The sequence below is a fragment of the Pyrus communis genome, chromosome 13, assembly GCF_963583255.1.
Source record: "Pyrus communis chromosome 13, drPyrComm1.1, whole genome shotgun sequence".
In the NCBI taxonomy this organism is placed as follows: Eukaryota; Viridiplantae; Streptophyta; class Magnoliopsida; order Rosales; family Rosaceae; genus Pyrus; species Pyrus communis.
In genome coordinates, this window is record NC_084815.1 from 6861036 (window position 1) to 6884645 (window position 23610).

At 35.7% G+C, this 23610-nt stretch overlaps 2 protein-coding genes and 2 pseudogenes across 2 annotated transcripts in view; 3 read left to right on the forward strand and 1 right to left on the reverse strand.

Moving 5' to 3' along the window:
• The first annotated feature begins 1075 nt into the window (after positions 1-1075).
• LOC137712156 (glucan endo-1,3-beta-glucosidase, basic isoform-like) lies at positions 1076-2447 on the forward strand (annotated as a pseudogene).
• A 9629-nt stretch (positions 2448-12076) lies between these two features.
• Positions 12077-13276, forward strand: LOC137713970 (glucan endo-1,3-beta-glucosidase, basic isoform-like; annotated as a pseudogene).
• Positions 13277-15414: 2138 nt separating this feature from the next.
• Positions 15415-23610, reverse strand: part of LOC137713190 (uncharacterized) — a 33057-nt gene continuing 24861 nt past the window's right edge. The window contains exon 4 of the mRNA XM_068452459.1: positions 15415-15452. The gene's annotated coding sequence lies outside the window, so the exon portion shown is untranslated. The remainder of the gene's footprint in view (positions 15453-23610) is intronic.
• LOC137712157 (uncharacterized) lies at positions 17015-19048 on the forward strand. The gene is made up of 4 exons (XM_068451286.1): positions 17015-17301; positions 17629-17883; positions 17967-18308; positions 18475-19048. The coding sequence occupies exons 1-4, from the start codon at positions 17015-17017 to the stop codon at positions 19046-19048; spliced, it is 1458 nt and encodes a 485-aa protein (XP_068307387.1).

The following is a 23610-nucleotide window of genomic DNA, read 5'->3' on the forward strand; positions in this document are numbered from 1 at the left end:
CTCCGAATCTCTGTGTCCAAAAACCGCAGATCGAGAGATTTGGACCATTAAAGAGAGAGAGAGAAAGAGAAAGAGATCTGGGTAAGTGGGAAAAGTTAATAGGGGCCGTAGGATTTAAATTAAGTGATCATAATCTCTTGGTCTGCGGTTTCCGAACATAAAGATTTGGAGTGGATCTCAATCTGGCTCCTAGAAGTATGGTGCCCTCTCGTTGTGGGTGCTTTGCATCCTTCATCAACCATTAGCTAATCTGACCTACTCCTCTCCTACTAAAAATGAATAAATAAATAAATAAATAATAATAATAACAATAATAATAAAGACAAATAAAAGAAAAGAAGAACATCTAGTTATTACATTTAGATGATATAATAAATATAGTATCTTTTAACTAGACTACAATCTCATGGTGAGAGATTTTAGGTTCAATTCTCGTAAAAAAACAAATTTGAACCTCATTAATACTAGCTCATCGTGAGGCCACTCCCTTCTATTTACTGTACTCGTTTGTTACAAATAAAAAATAAAAATATTAAAAAAAAAACCTAGACTGCAATCTCATGGGGCACTATACTACGTAGAAGCAATATCCCATAAAAGTTTTGTTCCTTCTGTATTCTTCATGGGAATGTATGTTTATTATTTTAGAAAATTTCATTTTTGTTTTATAAGGAATTTTACATACTAAGAGTTGGATTGCCAGAGAAAGCGAATGGGAACAAAACTAAAAGAGTAAATTACATTTTACCTCACTCTATTTATCACAATTATACTAACCATTTTTTGTTACACAAATCCACTAAAAACGCATTAGCCTTAACCCACCAACCAAATGAAGAAATAGTCATTCCATGAATAGCAAAAAAAATACAAAAAACGAAAGATATTCATCATAAAAAAAGGAATAGATGAACAAACAGTTAAGGCTGTTTCATGCAAGTTAATGTGCTTTACCATTCTTAATCATACATTCTTCTTTTTTATCTCTATAAATTAAAGAGCAAGGAGCAACATTGAGGAGAACACAAAATAATATAATTTATTTCTTAATTTGGATATAAATATTTTTCTTGTCATGGCTAAATCCAGTTCATCAACGGGCAGAGGATATTATATGATTTCCATAGTACTTGTACTAGGGCAACTGATGGCTAGCTTTGAAACTACATGTATCTCTCTCTTGCCATCTCTCATACTTCAAAACTAGGGTTCTATATATGGCAGTCGACGTAAGTAAGATTGTTTTGACGACTTGTTTTAACGCACTACTTGTTATCAATTAGGAACATCATGTTATCCCATAAAAACAATAATAATTTAGGAAAACTAATGAAAGTGGCTTGAAAACTTTGAGTTTTAATCGAAAGGACAAAAAAGTGTTATAAGTGAATAGTGCCAGAGTGATTTTTTAGAGTAAAAATATCATTTTTGTTAAAAGTGAATAGTACCGGAAGTGTTTCGTTAAAACTCTAATAATTTTTGTCCTTTCAAATCTTGGTGCCCAAATTGGTGTCTGTAATGGAATGATTGGCGTTGACCTAATAACCCAAGCAGAAGTTATTGATCTCTACAAAACATATAAAATCCAGAGAATGAGACTCTATGATCCAAACCAAGCTGCTTTGGGAGCCCTTAGAACTCTAATATTGAGCTCTTGCTAGGCGTGCCAAATGACAACCTTCAAAACCTTGCTTCAAGCCAAGCCAATGCAAACACATGGGTGCAAAACAATGTGATGAACTATGCCAATGTAAGATTCGATTACATTGCGGTAGGAAATGAAGTCAAGCCCTCAAATTCGTTTGCCCGATTTCTGGTCCTAGCAATGCCAAATATAGAGAAGGCGATTTCTCTTGCTGGCCTTGCCAAACAAATTAAAGTTTCCACTGCCATAGACGCTGGAGTACTTGGAGAAGCCTATCCTCCGTCAAATTGCTCATTCAAGTTTGAATATAGCTCACTTTTGCAACCCATTATCCATTTCCTCGTGATTCACAAATCACCATTACTTGTTAACTTGTACCCGTATTTTAGTTACAGCAGCAACACTCGTGATCTTCCTCTTGATTATGCTCTTTTCACGGCTCCATCAATTGTAGTACAAGATGGAAATTTTGGTTATGATAATCTTTTTTATGCCATTTTGGATGGTGTTTATGCTACCCTTGAGAAGGTTGGAGGAGGGTCCTTGGAAATTGTTGTATCAGAGACAGGTTGGCCATCAGCTGGTGGAACGGAAACGACAGTTGATAATGCAAAGACATATTACTCACACTTGATTTAACATGTGAAAACAAGGACTCCGAGAAGGCCAGGAAAACCCATAGAAACTTACATCTTTGCCATATTTGATGAGAATCAAAATACACCAGAACTTGAGAAAACATTGGGGGGTTTCTTCTCCCAAAAAACAGCCTAAGTACCCAATTATTTTCAATCGACCATAGCTAGGTAAATGTACATTATGACAATAAAGAGTTATCATGTATCATGTACCCAAAAAGCGGTCATGTACGATCAAATAGTCTTAATAAAATTATCAAAAAAATTCCCTATTATTTTGTATGTCGTGTTTAATTATATGATAATCGAAACATTAAAACTGTCAATATAATATAAAGTTTTCTTCAATTTCTAAACCTCACAAACCTTATGTCCAGGCTCATTCAATTTCTTAAGGAAATACTACTTGTCTTATGCACTTGTTGATGTCATTGTTACTTCTGTTTAGTCATATAGATAGATGCCACCTCCGAATAAGGTTATCAAATTCTCTATTATTTTGTATGTCGTACGTGTTTAATTATATGATAATCGATACATAAAAACTGTCAATATAGTATAAAGTTTTCTTCAATTTCTGAACCTCACAAATCTTATGTCCAGGCTCATTATTCTATTTCTTAAGGAAATACTACTTGTCTTATGCACTTGTTGGTGTCATTGTTCCTTCTGTTTAGTCATATAGATAGAAGCCACCTCCGAAAAAGCTTAACCATGGAAGTTTTCAACTTATGATAATGGTGTATAACAAATATATACTCTTCATCACATTTGTTTAGCTGTTAGGCATAATTACTATCCAAATGTGATTTTTATGCATATGATTCTTATAAATGTGATTTTGGAACGTACTTCCTAAATCAGATTCATGTGCTCTAGAGACCCTTCAATTATATTATACGATTCTTGGAATATTGAAGGTCAAATATCCCTTGTTATATTGTGTGGACCTGAAATACAAAAATTGGGTTGAGAGAAATAACTCAAGTTGGAAACCCATGACTCTCAGCCCAATAATGATTCCACGTGTAGTTTCTTCTCAGCCCAGAAGAGCATTGATTCAACTGAGTCCTAATGGAAGCAAGACTGCTAAGAGATTTGACTTTAATTACACGTTTAATCCAATTAAATTGTTATGTCCTATTGGGCATTGGACCCAACTACTCCAATTTGCATGCAAACAAACTAAAAGAGTATATAAAGTAAATAGAAGAGCTTATACCCTTTACATCACATTTGATCTAAACAAATTACATTAAGATCTAATCTACATATTTCCATTCATTCATAATGAAAAGCAGTCAATCATGTAACTCAATTATCGTAGGCCTTTGCTTCATAATCACCTTTTTATAATTAATCACATTAACCAAGAAAGCATTTTAATTAAACAATAGGTTTTTGGATTCATAGAATTGATTTAAATGAAGGTAAGTGAATTGCAAATCTTATTCTTATTAAAGAGACAAAACTATTTTGTGCTCTAACTAATTTGGGTAAAAATGCAATAACCTCAACTTTAGGTCTATATTGCAAAAACACAAACTTTTGGGATCACTTTTTAAATACACAAATGTTCACAACTTCATGTTATTACAACTAGATACCAAAAAGTTCAACAGTAACAAAAACTTCATTAAAGGAGCAAAACATTTTATCCTTTAGTGAAGTTGGGCCTTTATGTAAAAATATAAACTTTTGGATCCAAGTGCAATGATACAAAAGTATCAAAAAATTTTATGTAATTACAAGAAAGCCTCCTCCTCCTCCTCCTCCTCCTTCCTGTGAACCTACTCAACCTTGAGCTCCTATTACTTACAAAAGAAAACAAATTAATGAAGAAACCTCAAGTCAAAGAATCACAAATTTGGAGTATGATTCAGAAGATTTGTTTGAAGACTTGATGACATAACCTCCAAGTTCAACTAGACTTGGCAATGAAGAGGATGATGTTACCTTTGATTTAGATGAAGAGGATTTGGATGAATGATTTCTTTGTCTGTACGTTTGTGAGCTAAACTTGTTTATTTTATAATTGATTTGGATGATATATTACCTTTTGAATTTGAATGACAATGTTTGTTCTACAAAGTATTATATTTTTATATATAACTATATAACTATATAACTATATATATATATATATATATATATATATATATATATATATAATTAGGTCCAGTGAGGTTTCGCCTCATGCCTTAAAGATTTCACCCAGACAAGGCTATCCATGGAACGTCTCATCCTAGTAGAGATCACTTAGAAATTTAGTCATCAGTTAGAACCACAATACATAATAGACTTAACATGGCTTGTAAAGAAATGAAGGTTCTAATTAAATTTTCACGTCTAGTAATATCTACCATAAACATCATTGATATTTTTGTAAACTTAATCACTTTTATTATAAAGGGTATTGATGATATTAGCAATAGTGACGCTCTTACATATAAATCGTATAATATTTGTTATATCTCATATATGTATAACTTTATTCTTCAACATGCCTCATGAATGACACCACACAGGGTCATAAAAGAAACTAATTCTCACATCGAAAACTAGTAAATTCATTATGACACAACTAATTAACGCATCATTTTAAGAGCCCAATCATTATTCAATACTCTTAAGCTAGAGTTAATTAGAGTATCTTTTTAAAAGCCTAACTTAAAGAAGAAAATACGAGCCTAATAAATCGAGATCAAGACATGTCAGAATAATAGTCAACTTTAATACGTATTGTGATAAACTTTTTACCCTAGGATGACATGTCACAAAAATCACCGTCAGGGCCAGCTCACGCCCAATGCTAACAGGGCCCTTGTCCAAGGCCCAAAATTGAAAGGGGTACTATTTTTCTTTTGCACATATATAAGTATAAAAAATTTAATTTAATTTTTCCACCGTGCTCCCGCGTCTTCGACTCTTAGCCTTCTATTCGTCACTTTGTCTTTAAGACTTCGCAAATCCAAGGACTAATTTCAAACCTGAAGTTTTTAATTAATTAAATATCATAAATCAGTTCTTTAAGAACCACTATAGATTTTTAAGCCCACAACCCAAAATTTCGCAGCAATTTCCCAACTGCCTTCGACTATTATTTGTCCTCCTAAATTCGTCATCTCTCACAGTCACAAACTTGTAGGGCTGCAGGCTGCAGTCCAACTTCCCATTCCGCAGTCTGTCCACTTCTAGTCGTCCATAAGAGTGATAGAGTCCCAGACGGCAGACCTAGTTCTGAGTTCAGCTGTATTTTGGTCAATTCTTTTCGTTTAGTTTTCTCAATTTTTTTCAACTTAATTTTTGTTTTTTACAAAATCAGTTTTTATTTCATAACAGGACTGCAAAAGCTGCAAAACCCGTGCGGTGACTAGCAAATAGATAATTTTTATAATATATGTTGAAATTTCAATTGATATGTTGCATGTTGTTAATCTTTTATAATATATGATGGAATGATATGTCAATATTTTTGATAATATATAATATATGTTGGGATGATAATTTGAATTGGAATTTTTTGTTATATGGCGTGTAGATAATTTTTTGAAAAAAATGATTGAAGCCATGTCTTTTAGGAAATAATCTCTCTAGTAATATAAAAAGAAATCATAGATTACTATCAGTGAACACTACTAAAACTTGGTACGATGACGACCCTTACATCTTAGCAACCATGGCAAAACAAATTGTGTATCTAGATGACCTTAAAGCTAGGAGGGGTTGGAAAGTTGTTCAGAAGATGGATCATAGGAACGTGTATGCTATACCAGAACAAGACCGTATTGATGATGACATCGACAATGTTGTTGACCAACGTCTTGAATCTTCGATGGAACGTGGTGCAAAAACACTCCGAGATACTAATCTTATCCAAGAACCATTTCAAATAGAAGGAGTATCTTCAATTGAAATACCGATTCAGTCGATCACAATTGACCTCGGTAAAATTCCACGATACGATGGTCCAATGCGCACAAACGACGATGGTGACGTACCTATCGATGATGAAGAATGGGACACTGAAAATGATGATAGCGACGAAAGTGAAAGTTATTATAGTTCGGATGAAGATTAAGGCAATATATTTGTAACTTTTTTTGTAAAACACATGAAATGGTTAATGCATTATATAGAGTGATGGAAAAAATGGTATGAATGATTCCCATTTTATATGTGAATTACTTTGTAAATAAATTTGGTATGTTCGTATTTTATAATAAATTTAAGCAAAATAAAAAAATTAAAAAAACCATTTTAAAACATAATTGTGTGACACATAACAATTTTTGGTCGCGCAAGCTAGGCCTAGCAATTCCTAACACGATCCGATAACCCAACACGACAAGTAAAATATTAATTTTATAATTTTATAACCCTAAAAGAAATTACTATAATAATTTTATATATTAATTTAACAATTTTATACCCCCAAAAAGTATAAAAATTATATATATATATATATATATATATATATATATATTAAATTAAATTTAAAAAATTGGTGACCATTGGATCGGCTTAAATATACATACCATTCAACTTCTTAAGTGTTATACGTACAAAATAAATAAATTTAAATCTACTAAACTAATGGATACCACAAAATCTTATGTTATACTTAATAAAAGTATAAATAAACTCTAAGTGTTAGTGAATCTATCTTTTTTATGGGATACGCATTGTACGAAACTAATTTCAACGATCCAACCGTCAAACTTGTTTTTATATGGTTCGAGATCGCATATGCCAAAAATCGCAGAAAACAAACATTCAAAAATCAAGTAATGGTACAAAACTTTTCGATGGTTAGAAACGAATAATCACGATTTAACGGTTATTTTAACTCCGATTTTGATGATTTTTTACAGCTACACTCCTTGACCCTATATGAATACAATGAATAAATTCAATCTTCAATTTCAATTATTTACGCTAGTGGATACCACATAATCTTATGTTATACTTAATGAAAGTATAAATAAACTCTAAGTGTCAGTGAATCTATCTTTTTGATGGGATATGCATTGTACGAAACTAATTTCAACGATCCAACCGTCAAACTTGTTTGTATATGGTTTCAGATCGCATACGCCAAAAATCGCAAGAAACAAACATCCAGAGATCAAGTAACGAGACAAAACTTTTCAACAGTTTTAAACAAAAAATCACGATTTAACAGTTATTTGAAATTTACGCAGGAATATTGCGCGACAAATACATATATTTCGTCGCACAAAGTATATTTGTGCGACAAAATATATTTATTCGTTGCGCAAGTGTCTGAAATTTCAATTAAGGTGCTTTTTTTGGGGGAAATTTTAAAAAACTTGTGCGACAATTGTTTAGCCTTGCGAGACTAAGACTCTATCGTTCAAGATTCTATATTTTAACCCCCCCTCCTTCTTCCCCTCACTTCCCTTTTCTTCCTTTTTCCCTGCGCAATACCCTCTCTCTCATTCCTCTGTATCTCCTTTTTTCTCTCTGTCACTCTCTCCGGCCGTCACGACTTCGTCTCCAAGAGGTAATTTCCTCTTTAGTTTTTATTTTCAATTTTCTTTATTTACAAATTGAGGGTTAGAATTAGGGTTTTTTTTGGTTTTTTTTCTTTTTCAAATTGGAGGTTAGAATTGGGGAAACCGGGTTAGATTTAGGGTTTGTAAATTGGGGGTTACATTTAGATTCTTAAATTAGAGTTTTTAGGGTTCTTAATTTGGGTTAGATTTAGGTCTTAAATTAGGGGAACGATTTTGGGCAGTGAGGTTAGATTAGGTTTTCTTAAATTGGGGGATAGATTTAGGGTTATTAAATTAGGGGTTCTGGGGATAGATTTAGGGTTATTAAATTAGGGGTTCTTAAATTGGTGGCGATTGTCATACTGCAATCAAGTTTATGTCCAAGTGCTTAGGAAGGGTTATCATAGTGAGGGATAACAATAGGTTTCATAGGTTTGAGGATGGAAAGTGCACATGCGGAGATTAGTTCTATAAACTTACATGTGCTTCCCTTTGTTTTTGTTTTCTCTGTGATTGCATGTTGCTCTCTTCATAAAATATGCAAACATGAACACATCTAGAACATGGGTTCAGCGAGTTGGCATTTTTCACATTTCAAAATTTTGTTTTCTGGAGAAAGGATTCAGCAATTTGGGATTTTTTTATTTTTTCATCCAAATTTGTGTTTCTTGGAGAATGATATTGTGTTATAAGTTCTTATATTCTAGATGGGTATTTATTTGCTCTCTTGAAGAAATTTGTTTATCTTTTTTGGATACTAGGTGAGGTTTTTTGTCAACAAATACTTTCAGTGCTAATAATGTATTTCTTTAACGAAAATACTTTCATATGATAAGATTGTTATTCTTGATTTTTTCAATTTTCAGGAGAAAAATCCACTAGCTTTTGGATGTACACTTTGGTCACCTACATTACTTTATGGTAATTTTAATTACTATTTCCATAATTTTGTTACCTTCCATTGCTTTCTAGTGTTGTTGTTTGACTTCAAGTTCAAGTGGTCTACTCGAAAGTAGTCCCATGGATTTTGATATTGTGGTGGTTGACTTGCTTTTTTAAGGTTCATTTGATGAGAGCTTACATATCAGAATTAGATGTTTTGGTTACTCTCTTTTCATTGGTTTTCTGATTGTATTCATTGACCAATAATGTGCTTCGATTTTTGAAAATAGAAGGTTATCATCTCTGCTTCTGCGGAGATGCAAAAAGGGTTATCAATTATCATCTGCTTCCCTTTGTTTTAATTGTGTTATAGCACCTGTTGTGTATTGGCGTGATATATCGGACTTTGTAACTCCTAAGATGCCTAATGCTTTCTTTTTCTGGCTATGATGCTTGTATCCCGGGTAATTGTTGAACATATGCCATACTTTTTTGTTTCTATCCATTAACTTGGGGTGCATGTTCTTAGTTTCTGCCTAACCTCGACGAGCCAAATTGCTAGCTTGTGGCTTATTTGTCACTTGAATTCCCTGACACACACAGAACACGTACATACTAGATTTTGCCTCCAACTACTCCTTTATGCTAGTTTCTTCTTATAAGTTATAATTGTTGGGTCTATATCCTATCTGAATTGATTAGGTTGTGTATAGTATATCAGTTTTAAGTTTTGTTTCTGCCAAGCTTGAATTGGGTTTAGAATTAGGGTTTTTAAATTTCGTTTTAAATTTAAGTTGAAATTATTAGTATGTGTATGGTAAGTTAAATCTTTGTGTATGAAACAAATTGATTTCCAATTTTGTAGATGTTAAACCTCATTAGAACCCGGAGGGCGATGGCTTATACACCTAGTCTGACAGCTACACCTAGTCCGACGACTACACCTATTATTGCCGCCACTGCTCCAGCAGAGATGGACCATAGGCCGGTCAATCCGGTTGACCCAGTTGGTCCTCCAGTCCCGTAGGCATAAGCATCGTCAACTTCTTCGGTGGCGTTGCCTGTTAGCTCCCAACGTACTCACCGACGCCCCAGCACTACGGACCAGATGTCGCCATCAGGATCCACAACCAATGCCTCGGGTACACGTCCAGGTATACAATCCTTATTCACTCCCTCATTCCCATGTTAACTGAATTTTGTTATTTTGGGTTGAATTTGTTAAGTTATGTCATGTAAGGATTAAAAAGTTGTCATCATTCCGAACCTTTTATTAAACTGTTGTGATCATTGTGTTAGATACGTATATTGTTTATGTTATTTTCAAGGTTTTACGAAATGTTTTAATTATAGGAGAGGTTATGCCGAAATTTAAGTAGGATTTGTTATTAGTTTTGGGTTAATGATTTATTTTTCATCTCTTTGCAGTGAAGAAAAACACCCGGGGACCTTGTCGGCAATTGAAGACGGGGAAGGTCACCTGGGTGACCAACGGTCATATCCCAAATTGATACAATGAGCGACATTGGGCAGCACCAACGACAGAGCATCGTAGTGCATTGGCCTATGACATTGAGCATGTTGTGCGGACCTTTGCCCTATGCGGTGGAAGTCTTGGAAGGCGATGCCGGAGGAGACGAAGAACACGGTGTGCAACCTTTTTAATGCTTTTCATGTAAAATTGATATATTTATATTTATTACTGTCTTTTATTACTAATACTTTCAAAATATTTTTTACATTGCAGACAAACTACAATTTGGAGGACATGGACGAGGACATGTTCGCGTACCTCAATCAGCTCTTCTTCGAACGCTACAAGCAGTGGAAGAGTGGCCTGCACCAATGTTTTCAGCGATTTGATGATCCGCAGGTCGCTCTCGAGGAGGGTTGTCCGGAGGAGTTGGAGGACCGACAAGATAGTTAGGTTTGGCTTTGCGGTCATTTTCAGGAGCCAGGCTAGGTGGTGCATTTTTAATTACGACTTCTTTCATTTTACTTTTTAAAATTTTTACTAATGTTTATTATTATTATTATTTATTTTCTTTAAGTATTACAACTAATGCGTTTTTTTTTTTTTTTTTTTTTTTTTTTTATAATAGAAGAAGGTGAAGGCGAACAAGATCAATCGGGAGAAGAAGACTCTTCTCCACCATTCGAGTTTGAGACCTTTCTCTTATAGGATGGAGGCGCGACGGAAGGTATATATTACATCTTTCATTTCCAATTTTAAATGCCGCTAATATTTTTTTTTTCTTACTAACATTTTCCCTCTCTTTTTTTATTTCAAGAGGGTTCAAAATTTTTGGAGATCAACGTCTTTGCTGACGTTTATGTTCAGCCTGGGAATGAGTTGACCAAGTCCCTTCATGTAAGTAATTTCTTATGCATTCAACATTTATACTCATTATTTCAAATTGTTTTCTATTAATAATCCATGTTTTTTTTTCATAGGTGACTATGGTGGAGAAGAGTCAGTCGGTGCTTCAAGAGTCCACCTTCCAGCTTCCCTCAGACACACCGATTGAGTCTGTGGATCCCCCTGAGGATGTAGGGTTTCACATTGTGACAGAGACGTTGGACCAAACTTTCAGTCGGAGGCCAGGGACCTATTGTCGGGGGATGGGAAATGCTAGACAGCGGGAGAGTAGAGCCTCGTCATCCTCGTAGTCAAAGGGCCAGGTTACAGCTTTGACGCAAGAAGTCGCTGGCCTAAGGAGTGAGTTGGCATTGTACAAGTCTCAAATGTCGATGCTTGTACAAGCCCTCAGTTCCTTCGGAATACATCTTCCCAGTTTTTCTGCATCATTGCCCTCATAGCCCTTTGCGCGACAAGTTTGAAATTGTTCGTCGCGCAATGTCTTTTTTCACGACCTTTGCTCGACAAAATATGACAGACGATTTTCTAGTTGCCATAGTTTTTGTGCAACCTAATAATGATTTGCGCGACAAAATCTTCATCGTCACGCAAATTGTTTAATTTAGTAGTGCCTTAAACTACAAATCGAGTGGAAAAACAAGAGAATAAACGAATAACAAGATTAACATACGCAATTGAATTAAATTGGTAAAATAACAATTATACTAACCATTCTTTGTTACACAAATCCACTAAAAACGCATTAGCCTCAATCCACCAACCAAATTAAGAAATAGTCATTCCTTGAATAGCAAAAAACAAAAATATATGCGAAGCACAAATATCCATCATAAAAAACAAAATAAATAAACAAACAGTTGAGGCTGTTTCATGTAAGTTAGTGTGCCTTACTATTCTTAATCGTACATTCTTCTATTTTATCTCTATAAATTAAAGAGCAAGGAGCATCATTGAGGAGAACACAAAATAATATAATTTATTTCTTAATTTGGATATAAATATTTTTCTTGTCATGGCTAAATCCAATTCATCAGTTGGCAGAGGATCTTGTATGATTTCCATAATACTTGTACTAGGGCAACAGATGGCCAGCTTTGAAACCACAGGTATCTCTCTCTTCCTCTCTCATGCTTCAAAACTAGGGTTCTATATACGGCAGTCGACGTAAGATTGTTTTTATGACTTGTTTTAACGCACTACTTGTTATCAATTAGGAACATCATGTTATCATAAAAACAATAATAATTTTTGTTCTTTCAAATCTAGATGCCCAAATTGGTGTATGTAATGGAATGATTGTTGATGACCTACCAACCGAAGCAGAAGTTATTGCTCTCTACAAGACATATAAAATCCATAGAATGAGACTCTATGATCCAAACCAAGCTGCTATGGGTGCCCTTAGAGGCTCTACTATATTGAGCTCTTGCTAGGCGTGCCAAATGACAACCTTCAAAACCTTGCTTCAAGCCAAGCCAATGCAAACACGTGGGTGCAAAACAATGTGAGAAACTATGCCAATGTAAGATTCAATTACATTGCAGTAGGAAATGAAGTCAAGCCCTCAGACTCGTTTGCCTGATTTCTGGTCCTAGCAATGCGAAATATTGAAAAGGCGATTTCTCTTGCTAGCCTTGCCAAACAAATTAAAATTTCCACTGCCATAGACACTGGAGTACTTGGAGAAGCCTATCCTCCGTCAAATGGCTCATTCAAGTCTGAATATAACTCACTTTTGCAACCCATTATCCATTTCCTAGTGAATCACAAATCGCCATTACTTGTTAACTTGTACCCGTATTTTAGTTACAGCAGCAACGCTCGGGATATTCGTCTTGATTATGCTCTTTTCACATCTCCATCAATTGTCGTACAAGATGGAAAATTTGGTTATGATAATCTTTTCGATGCCATTTTGGATGGTGTTTATGCTGCCCTTGAGAAGGTTGGAGGAGGGTCATTGGAAATTGTTGTATAAGACACGGGTTGGCCATCAGCTGGTGGAACGGAAACTACAATTGATAATGCAAAGACATATTACTCACACTTGATTCAACATGTGAAAGGAGGGACTCCAAGAAGGTCAGGAAAAACCATAGAAACTTATATCTTTGCCATGTTTGATGAGAATCCAAAGACACCAGAACTTGAGAAACATTGCGGGTTTTTTTCTCCCAAAAAGCAGCCTAAATACCCAATTATTTTCAATTAATCATAGCTAGGTAAATGTACATTATGAAAATAAAGAGTTACCATGTATCATGTACCCAAAAAGCGGTAATGTACGATCAAATAGTTTCATAAGATTATCAAATTCTCTATAATTTTGTATGTCGTGTTTAATTATATGATAATCAATACATTAAAACTGTCAATATAATATAGGGTTCTTAAATTTTTAGAACTAATCTTATGCCTAGGCTCATTCTATTTCGTAACGAAATACTAGTTTTCTTGATACACTTGATGTCAGTGTTAATTATGTTTAGTCAAGAGATAGATGCCACCTCTGACCACCGATTAGCGAGTTTGAAAAACTAACCATTGAAGTTTTCAACTTATGATAATGTTGTGTAACAAATATACTCTTCATATGACATTTTAGTTGATATTCATATCTACTATATTCAATGTGATTTTTTATTCATATGATATACTACAAGGAAACATGGATTCGGTGATAAAATTATTTGTGATGCCCAAGAATTCATCACTTTATGGTAAAATAAGTGATCCATTTTGAAAAAAACGTCACATAAAGAGTTTTCGAGTGAAAGAATTTTTTTTTCTAAAATTTTGTTCGTCAGATATAATTCAAATTTGTGACAAATTGGTGTGCTACAAACTTTTACGCCCAATTAATTGTCAAAGGGTGATCAAAGTAGAGGATTCACCACATAACACAAAACTATTGCGGTAGAATAAAAATAAAACATAAAAATATTTAAAATCAAAAACCCCAAATCATCAAAACACACTCTTTCGTCTCAGTCTTTCGTTTCCTGTTGGTTGCCACTGGCGCCGCCACCACTTCTCCTTCGTCTCACTCTCCACCGCTCACTCTTTCACTCAGTCCTCTCCTCTTTTTGGCCTAACACCACCTAACTTTCGGAAAGAAATATATGGCTCCTCTAGTGGTTCCTTAATGATACTAAGGACCTCGGTCAAAAAATTTAAATTTCAGCAAGCAATAACGACCCAAATGGCGAAATCTACACACGTCCGGTCCTAAAACTGGTTGAACAGCCCCAGAAAAGACTAGAGGAAAACAAGCCTAGCAAACCCCTAGGGGGAAACGCTCTCCAAGTTGGATCTTTTTGAGTGTTGAAAGAATGAAATTCTATGATCAAGGTCTCTGTAAAGTGGTTATACGATAAACGGTATTTTAGCAATACTTGTGGGTGGGAAAATGGGTGTTACTCTATCAAGTGAGAGATTTTAAGATGAGTGGAGAAATAAGACGAGTACTGGCCGGCAATAGAAGCAGTGATTAATTTTCCGACAACAAACTCCCTACAGCAGCCCGCTAACAGATGTGTAAAAATTCACCTACTTGTTCGAACCAAATGTAGTATAAGCAGACGTCCACCACGCGCTGCCATTACTGCCCGGGAGGTCACGACATGAGCAAGTTGAAACCAGCATGACAAGAATCATCTTGAACTTGGGATCCCGCAGCTGCAATCGTCATTTCCCCTAGAGTCGCGGGCACGAAAAGTGCCATTACCATTGTGTGATACCCTCATTGGGGGTGCACTCTACAGTTTCACAAGTGAACTTTTCGGAGGCGGGGGAACATCCGGTTGGCCCAAAAAGTGGCCTCTCCATGGATTCCGAGTGCCCACATATCTGCTACATTGGGGATATAACTTGAAATCTGAGGCTGGTTAGGGTTCCAGGCCAAACCACGTAGGGGAAGCAGTTTGAGATACGAATTTCGTTGCATGTGCACCACCTGTTTGCATAGTAAGTAATCAACAATTGAACTCATTTGCAAAGATCGTATTTTTTATCATATTAATAAATCACATGATGTGTCTATTGATATGCACCTAGTTATTACATTAGTTATTGATAATTATTAATATTAATTAATCAACTGCCTATCATGCGAATAATTAGTTAGGTTAGTGATTTTCAAGTTTTCATTTTATCCTTCTGTACTTTTTCCTTTGTTTTTGCCCTTTTGATTCTCTTATGATTTATGTAGTCTCGAGAGTAGAAAAAAGGAATGTAGGAGAAGAAAATGAGAGCGGGAATATCACATACCATTAGTTAGTGTAGTCACAAGGTCAGACCCAGGTACATACGGTGACAAGAAACCAAACACAATCAAGTCATGCTAACGACCCCAATATCATATTTGCATCCAAATCAGCAAATAGAGCCTATATTGGCCAACAAAAACAATCTAATTCAGCAAAATTTGTACTAGAAATTTAGCACCGGTAATGAAAGGAAAAACAGAAACGGGAACTATAATCAGTAGCTTTGAAATTGCAGGAGCACAGATGTACAGTATGTATTCAAAAGAATTAGGCTGTTAGATTTCTTTCACTTTCCCAGCAGCCAATGGGTGCTAGGGTTTCAAACTAATAATCAATCAACCTAATCTCTCTAATTGACATAATTAATATCGAATTCTCTTTTTTTGGGTCGAATAAGAATGCTAACTTAGTATTTGAACAAATGATCGACTAATGGCTTGGCACCTACGATGCATGGACACGGGAGAAATCCATCGTATCCCGTATTTGACACACTAAGGATGCGGATACGTGAAGGATACGCATGGATACGCGCCCGATACGTATCGGAATGAAGAGATACGTTTAGGACTGATAAGATACGCGTATCGTATTGTCCGGATACCAGTATCCTACTTTTCAGATACGTTTGAAACTAAAATAGGAGGATAATCAGAAAAAAAATAAAAAATAATCACAATAAATCCACACAGAATCGTGATTGATCGAAGCTAGCTAATTGAAATCACTCTAAAATCGGAGGATAATTAGAAAAAATAAAATAAAACTCAGATTTACCTCTCGAACCTCATAACATAAATCACTTTTCTTGGGAGACTTTCATGAATCAGACCGTCATCTGCAACCGTTCCGTCGTCTTCATCTGCAACTGCGCCGTCGTCTCCATCTTCTCCGTCTACAAGTGCTCCGTCATCTCCTTCTTCTCTGTCTGCAACTCCAGGTGAGTGAGTATTGAAAGTTTGAAACTAAAAGCTTAACTGATTATAAAATATAAAGCCATTTGCTTTTCCAAAAGTCGAAACCAATATTATTATATTCATACCACTACCCACAATAATATATTGTAATACCCATACCACTACCCACAATAATATATTATAATAACCATACCACTACCCCATAGCCCATTCGAATATGATGAAGCTTGTTGCTTTTCTGTTTTTAACTTTTTGTATTATTATAATATTCTTTTGATGAAGCTTGTTGCTTTTTTGTTTTTAACTTTTTGTATTATTATAATATTCTTGTATTTTGCATATTATAATATATTATTGTGTAGTGGTATGAATATTTAGATTCTAATAATTTTATGTATATGCTTTCATGATGTGTTTTTTTATGTATATGCTTTCATGATGGATTAACTCTTATTGTTTATAACTTTATATGTTTGTTGATTTAGGAAAATGAATCATCCTGATAATCATGTGAATGATAATACTAATCTGAATGATAATGCTAATCCGGATGAGATTGTTGAAAATTATCACACTCCGTTGTGAAAGTATGTCAAAAAGCTCGAAAAAGTGGGAAATAAAGGAGGAGGAAATACTGAATTTAAATGCAATTATTGTCAGAAAACTTATAAAGGATCCTACCCTAGGGTCAAGTATCATTTGTTAAAAATGGCTGGAAACGGGATCGCGCCTTGCAACAAGGTTACTGATGAAAATCTTGCATAAATGAAAAAGTTAATTCGAGAGTGTGAATATAAGCTGAACAGTTCTGCTCTTAAGAATGTGTCTTTGCCCAATACTGGTTCTTTCTGTTATGATCTACTTGAAGTGAATCTTGATCCAAAGAAGAGAAAAGGAACAAGTGGGCCTCTCAGTAAAGCTTTTAACAAGGAAGCTCGAGATCAATGTGATGCCGAGGTTGCAAGGATGTTTTATATAGGTGGCTTATCATTTAACCTTGCAAGAAATCCGCACTATCGAAACTCATATGTTCGTGCTTCTACACTTCCAGGGTATGTTCCACCAGGTTACAATGCACCAAGAACCACTCTTCTGCAACAAGAGAAGAGTCACATTGAGCAATGCCTCCAACCAATCAAGCGCACATGGAGCACTAAAGGTGTAAGTTTGTGCAGTGATGGGTGGACAAATGCACAAAGGAGACCACTAATTAATATTATGGCAACTTGTGAAAGCGAGCCTATGTTCTTGAGGGCAATTAATTGTGAAGGTGAATATAAAGACAAGCATTGTATTGCCAACTTTCTCACATAAGTTATCAAAGAAATTGGTCATGAAAATGTTGTTCAAGTGATCACTGACAATGCTCCTGTCTGTAGAGTTGCTGGGTTACTTATTGAGGCTCACTATCCCCATATCTTTTGGACACCCTGTGTTGTTCACACTCTTAATCTTGCTTTGAAGAGTATATGTTCTCCGAAACAAACACATGTTTCGTACGATGACTGCAATTGGATTTCAACTATTGCTAGTGATGTTTGGTCCATAAAAATTTTTATTATGAACCATAGCATGAGATTGTCCATGTTTAATGAACATTGCAAACTAAAGTTGCTCTCCATTGCCGAAACAAGGTTTGTTTTCTCCACTTTTTTTCTTTTTTTTCTTTTTTTTTTCTTATTCAATTATGAGCTATCCTAATTTTAAAATTTTTCAGATTTGCTTCCACACTTGTGATGCTTAGAAGATTTAAGGAAGTAAAGGAAGGTTTACAACAAATGGTGATTAGCTCGAATTGGGCTTTGTACAAAGAAGATGATTTGGTTAAAGCAATGTCGGTGAAGCAAAAAATATTGGACGAGTACTTTTGGGAGAAGATTGAGTATATTCTTTTCTTTACAGCTCCAATATATGAGGTTATTAGAATGGCTGATACAGATAAACCTTGTCTTCACTTGGTGTATGAGTGTTGGGATACTATGATTGAAAACGTGAAAGCTGCTATCTACAGGAATGAGCGCAAGGCATTACATGAAAAAAACAGCTTTTTTGATGCGGTGTATCACATTTTATTGGAGTGATGGACTAAAAGCAGCACACCACTTCATTGTTTGGCGCATTCATTAAATCCAAGGTAATGATTTTGCTAATATCCTTATAAACTCTTATAAATTAATCTTTAGCTTTATGATTATATTTTAAAAGTGCTATTTCTTTTATTTTAGGTATTATAGTTCAGAATGGCTCCAAGAAGACCCTAGTCAGGTTGCTCCACACCGAGATGTTGAGCTTACAACTGAAAGGAAAAAGTGCTTTGAGAGATACTTTTCCAATGAGGAAATTAGAAGAAGTATCAATGTGGAGTATGCTTCTTTCTCTATGTGCTTGAATGACTTTGGAGCTATTGATTCTATGAATGATAGGTTTCATTTGGAACCAGTGATGTGGTGGATTGTCCATGGAGCTTCTACACCTAGTCTCCAATCCATAGCGTTGAAGCTACTTGGACAACCTTGTTCCTCCTCTTGTTGTGAAAGAAATTGGAGCACTTATAATTTTATTCACTCTCTAAGAAGGAACAAGATTACACCACAAAGAGCGGAGGATTTGGTATTTGTGCATAATAATCTTCGTCTTTTATCAAGGAATAGCTCAACCTACAAAGAAGGTATTACTCAATTGTGGGATGTTGGAGGAGATGGCTTTGAAAACATGGGTGAAGAAAGTGTCGGGATGCTTGATATTGCTAACCTTTCACTTGATGAACCGTCATTGGAGACTACTTTGATTACTGGATGAGACATCATGAACGTGGAAGTTGAATGAGGCTTTTTTTTATTTTTTATTTTAATTTCGTTTGGATGATCTTTTCACTTTTTCAAGTTTTAAGACTAATTGCTTGTTGGATGAACTATCTTTCTAAATGTTTAGAGTTTATTGAAATAAATTTGAATGCTTATTTTATAATGTTTCAGATATATATATATATATATATATATATATTTATTTATATTTTTTAATTGTCGTGTCCTTGACATATCGTGTCCTCATTTTTAGAAATTTCACATATCCCTGTGTCGTATCGTGTCATATCCCCGTATTCGTGTCCGTGTCCATGCATCATAGCTTGGCACAAACTCTCATTGAGGGAGACAAATGAGACCGAATCCCCATTCGCATCACCAAGCCATATTCAAATATGCAAAACATCAGAACTCAACCAATAAAAGGAGAACCGGGGTTACCATTTTCTGCACTCTCCATCCCACAACTGAAATTTTATCTGTATGAAAGAAGCAGAAAAAAGTAAAAAATTGGAAGATTATACAGTCAACAACTGATTAGATTGTAGTTAAACCGCAGTACCTTCATTTGCTACAAAAATTACCTCTGTAGGGTACTGCATGTACAATAGTATTTCACACCGTGAACCGTGAAACCAAAGAAGGAAAGGCTATATAAAGAGCTCTCTGCTTTTCAAACTATATTCTAAACTTGTCTTCCCGAACCAAAAGTAAGTAAATCCGGAGGAAGAGAAGCAGGATCAAGTTCCCAACAGTCTTTGTGTTAACGTTTGCTTGTTGAATAGTTTTGGATCAGTTTCTTGGGGGTAGAATGGCAGAGAAATTGAGAGGATTTGGAGTGTATTTTTCAACTTCAAGGTTGTGCAGAAAAAATGCAGCAGCCATACTTCATTAAGTAGTGAGAAATGTGTAAGGGTATGGTACATTTCCATCACCCATACTTGTGTAAAAGAGTTGGTGAATAGACAATATTAAACACTAAAATTACCTTACTACTCCAGATTAAATCCTAGCCCTTCATTGGGATTTAAGTGATCTAATCTGGAGTGTACATTTGTCACTCACACAATTAAACAAAAAACTAGCCGTTGGAGGCCAACCCTTCATTTCTTCTTCTTCCTTCTTCGACGCAAACAACACCCTTTGCTCAGGAGCACTTTGCTGCCTTCGACCCCTCGACTCCAGGAGCTGGTTAGCTTCCAACACTCCCTTTTAAACTGCTTCTAGGAGTCATTCCGAGCAAACCCCTCAGGTAATTGAATCTCTCCTTAGGTAGTGCTTTTGTGAATATGTCTGTGATCTGAACTTCTGTGCTGCAATAGATTAGTTTGATTGTATTGTCCTGCAATGCTTCTCTAATGAAATGATATCTTCTCTTGATGTGCTTTGTTTTTTTGATGAAAAACTGGGTTTTTGGTCATGACAATTGCAGAGGTGTTGTCACATAAGAATGGTGTGGCATCAACCTGTAATTCGCCAAAATCTTTGAGTATAAACCTTAGCCAAATAGCTTGAGTCGTTGCTTCTAATGCACTCACATATTCCGCCTCAGTTGTGGATAGTGCAACACTTTGTTGCTTCACAGAGGCCCACGAAAACACCCCTGAACCAAAGGTGAAAGTGTAGCCCAATGTGCTTCTGCTATCATCTTCACTGCCACCCTAGTCACTGTCACAAAATCCAATTAGGATTGTTGACTTCCCCATTTCATACTTGATTCCATAATCTAGTGTTCCTTGCACATATCTCAGCACTCTCTTAGCTGTGCCCATATGTATCTAGCTAGGATTTTGCATAAACCTAGAAAGTAGGCTTGCTGAGAACATTAGATCTGGCCTTGTTGCAGTTAAGTACAATAGACTGCCAACAATGCTTTTGTAAAGACTGGCATCTGCAGATTCACTTCCATCATCCTTCTTAAGTTTCTCATTTGCAATTAGAGGTGTAGAGACCGGTTTGCAACCTTTCAAACCAAACTTTTCAAGTAAGGTTTCAGCATACTTCCTTTGATGAATGAAAATGTTGTTTGTCTCTTGAATTATCCCAATGCCTAAAAAATGATGCAAGAGGCCAAAATCAGTCATTTCATACCTCTTCATCATTTCTTCTTTGAACTCTTCAATCATTGCAGCATCATTTCTAGTGTAGACAACATCATCCACATAGATTGAGACAATGAGTGTCTTGATGTTGCTTTCTATCTTGGTGTAGAGTGTAGCTTTACTAGGACATTTTTGAAATCCTTTTTCAGTGAAATAGGAATTAATCTCACTGTACCAGGCTCTTGAAGCTTGCTTTAGGCCATATAGTGCCTTCCTTAGCTTGTACACTTTCTTTGGAAGTGCTTTACTTGTGAACCCTTGAGGTTGTTCCACAAACACTTCCTTCTTTAGCACTCCATTTAGAAATTCAGATTTGACATCCAATTGAAGTAACTTCCAACCCTTCTTGGCTGCTAGGGCTATCAAAGTCCTTATGGTGTCTAACCTTGCTAATGGAGCAAAGGTTTCATTGAAATCTACACCTGGTTTCTGTGAGTAACCTTTGGCCACCAACGTGGCCTTGTTCTTTTGCACAAAACCATTTAAGTTGAGTTTCGTTTTGTACACTCATTTCACTCCAATCACAGGCTTGTCACTTGGTCAATTTACAAGTTCCCAAGTGTCATTCTTCTCTATCATTTCAAGCTCTTCCTTCATTGCTTTCTTCCAAGCTTTGTCTTTCTCAGCTTCTTCATATATTTCTGGTTCTACTACACAGTAATTACATGTAGCATAAATCTCATCCAGGTTTCTTAATCTCACTGGAGTTGAACTTGGAGTTGTTATCTGTGATTGACTTGATTGTGGACTCATACTAGCTTGCTGTGTAGTCCCTTGTATGTCACCATTATCTGTGACATCTTCTTGAACTGAGGTCTCTATAGGTTCCCTTATTTACCTTTTATTGAGATTAAGTTGTAGAGGGACATTGTCCTTCTCTTCTACCCTTGTTTCCCATTTTCATGTTGAGTCTTCATCAAAGATAACATCCCTTGATAGGATTATCTTCCAAGTTGATAAATTGCAAACTCTGTACCCTTTCTCACTGGTTCCCTAGCCTACAAAAACACCCTTGTTACTTGATTTCTCCAACTTGTGCCTTAGTTGGTGAGGGATGAGAATGTAACACACTGAGCCAAACACTCTTAGATGCTTCACAGAGGGCTTCCTTCCACTGAACACTTCAAATGGTGTCTTCTTATTCAATGCTTTAGTAGAACACCTATTCAATAGGTACACTGAAGTGTTCACAGCTTCACCCCAAAATGTATAGGGCATGTTCTTTTCATGCATCATAGACTTAGCCATTTCGACTATAGTCTTATTCTTCCTTTCTGCAATCTCATTCTGTTGTGGTGAATATGCCACAGTGAGTTGCTTCTCCAACCCCACATCTTCATGATAGGAGCATATTCATGCGACTTAAATGGCTTGTTCTCGTACATTTACGTTATGTTTCTTTAGTTATTTTAGTTCTTTATGCTTCTTTTGTGTGTTTTCAGGTTCTAAGGGCTTAGGGAGCAAGAAAGTGCATTTTGAGGCCATTTGGAGCATTTTTGGGCATGGATTGGATAGCTTATCCATGGAGCCAAAGTTTGGACGAATTTGAAGGCCTTATTTTCACTTTGGACATAAAACAAAGGGCCTAGCCCATTCTCTCTTATTCTATCCCTTATAGCCATGCAAAGAACCATCCATTCCATCAAAAACAATCCATCAATTCACATGCAAAACCACCATTAACATACATGCACCCAAACAAAGCCAACCTAGCTAACCCTACATGCATTATTTATTAGCATCTTTACAAGACATTATCATTGCATAACATTCCACTTCCACCTCTTTCCAACCTAATTCACATGCATATCAACCCTACATACATTAATTAGTCATTCTTTTCATATTACACTCAAATGCATTCACATGCATTTCAAGAAGCAAAACAACAATGCCGTGAGCTTCCCTTGCATTTTCAGCTTTCCTCCTTGCATTCACATGCATAACCAACCTAGTGTCACTCCCATTCATTCCCTTTAATTATTTAGCCATTATCATACATTTATTCTCCCATAAACAACCCAACAATGCCGTGAGTTCCCACTCCCATTTCCAACTTTCCATAACTTTTCCTAGTTGTTTTATTACATACATTCCCCCTTCATTATTCCAAACACATGCACCCATAATCATTCATCCCCTCCTAGCTGCAATATTCCCTCTTTTGTTCCCCCATTTCACCTATAAATAAGCATCCAACACTCCTCAAAATTCATTCACTCTTCCATACACATTTTCAGTTACAAACACTTCCATTTTCTGTGCAGTTTTTCTCCTTCATTGCAGCCACTATCCAACCACTTCCCATCCCTCCAAAACACTTCACATAATCCCCAAAGCTCACCTTAGACCTTGTGCTACAACAACGAGGAAGAAAAGAGTGCTTAAACGTTCATACAATTCAAGTTTGAGTTGTTGGAATGTTTAGGTGTTTCTTTGATTTCAAAGTTTAAAT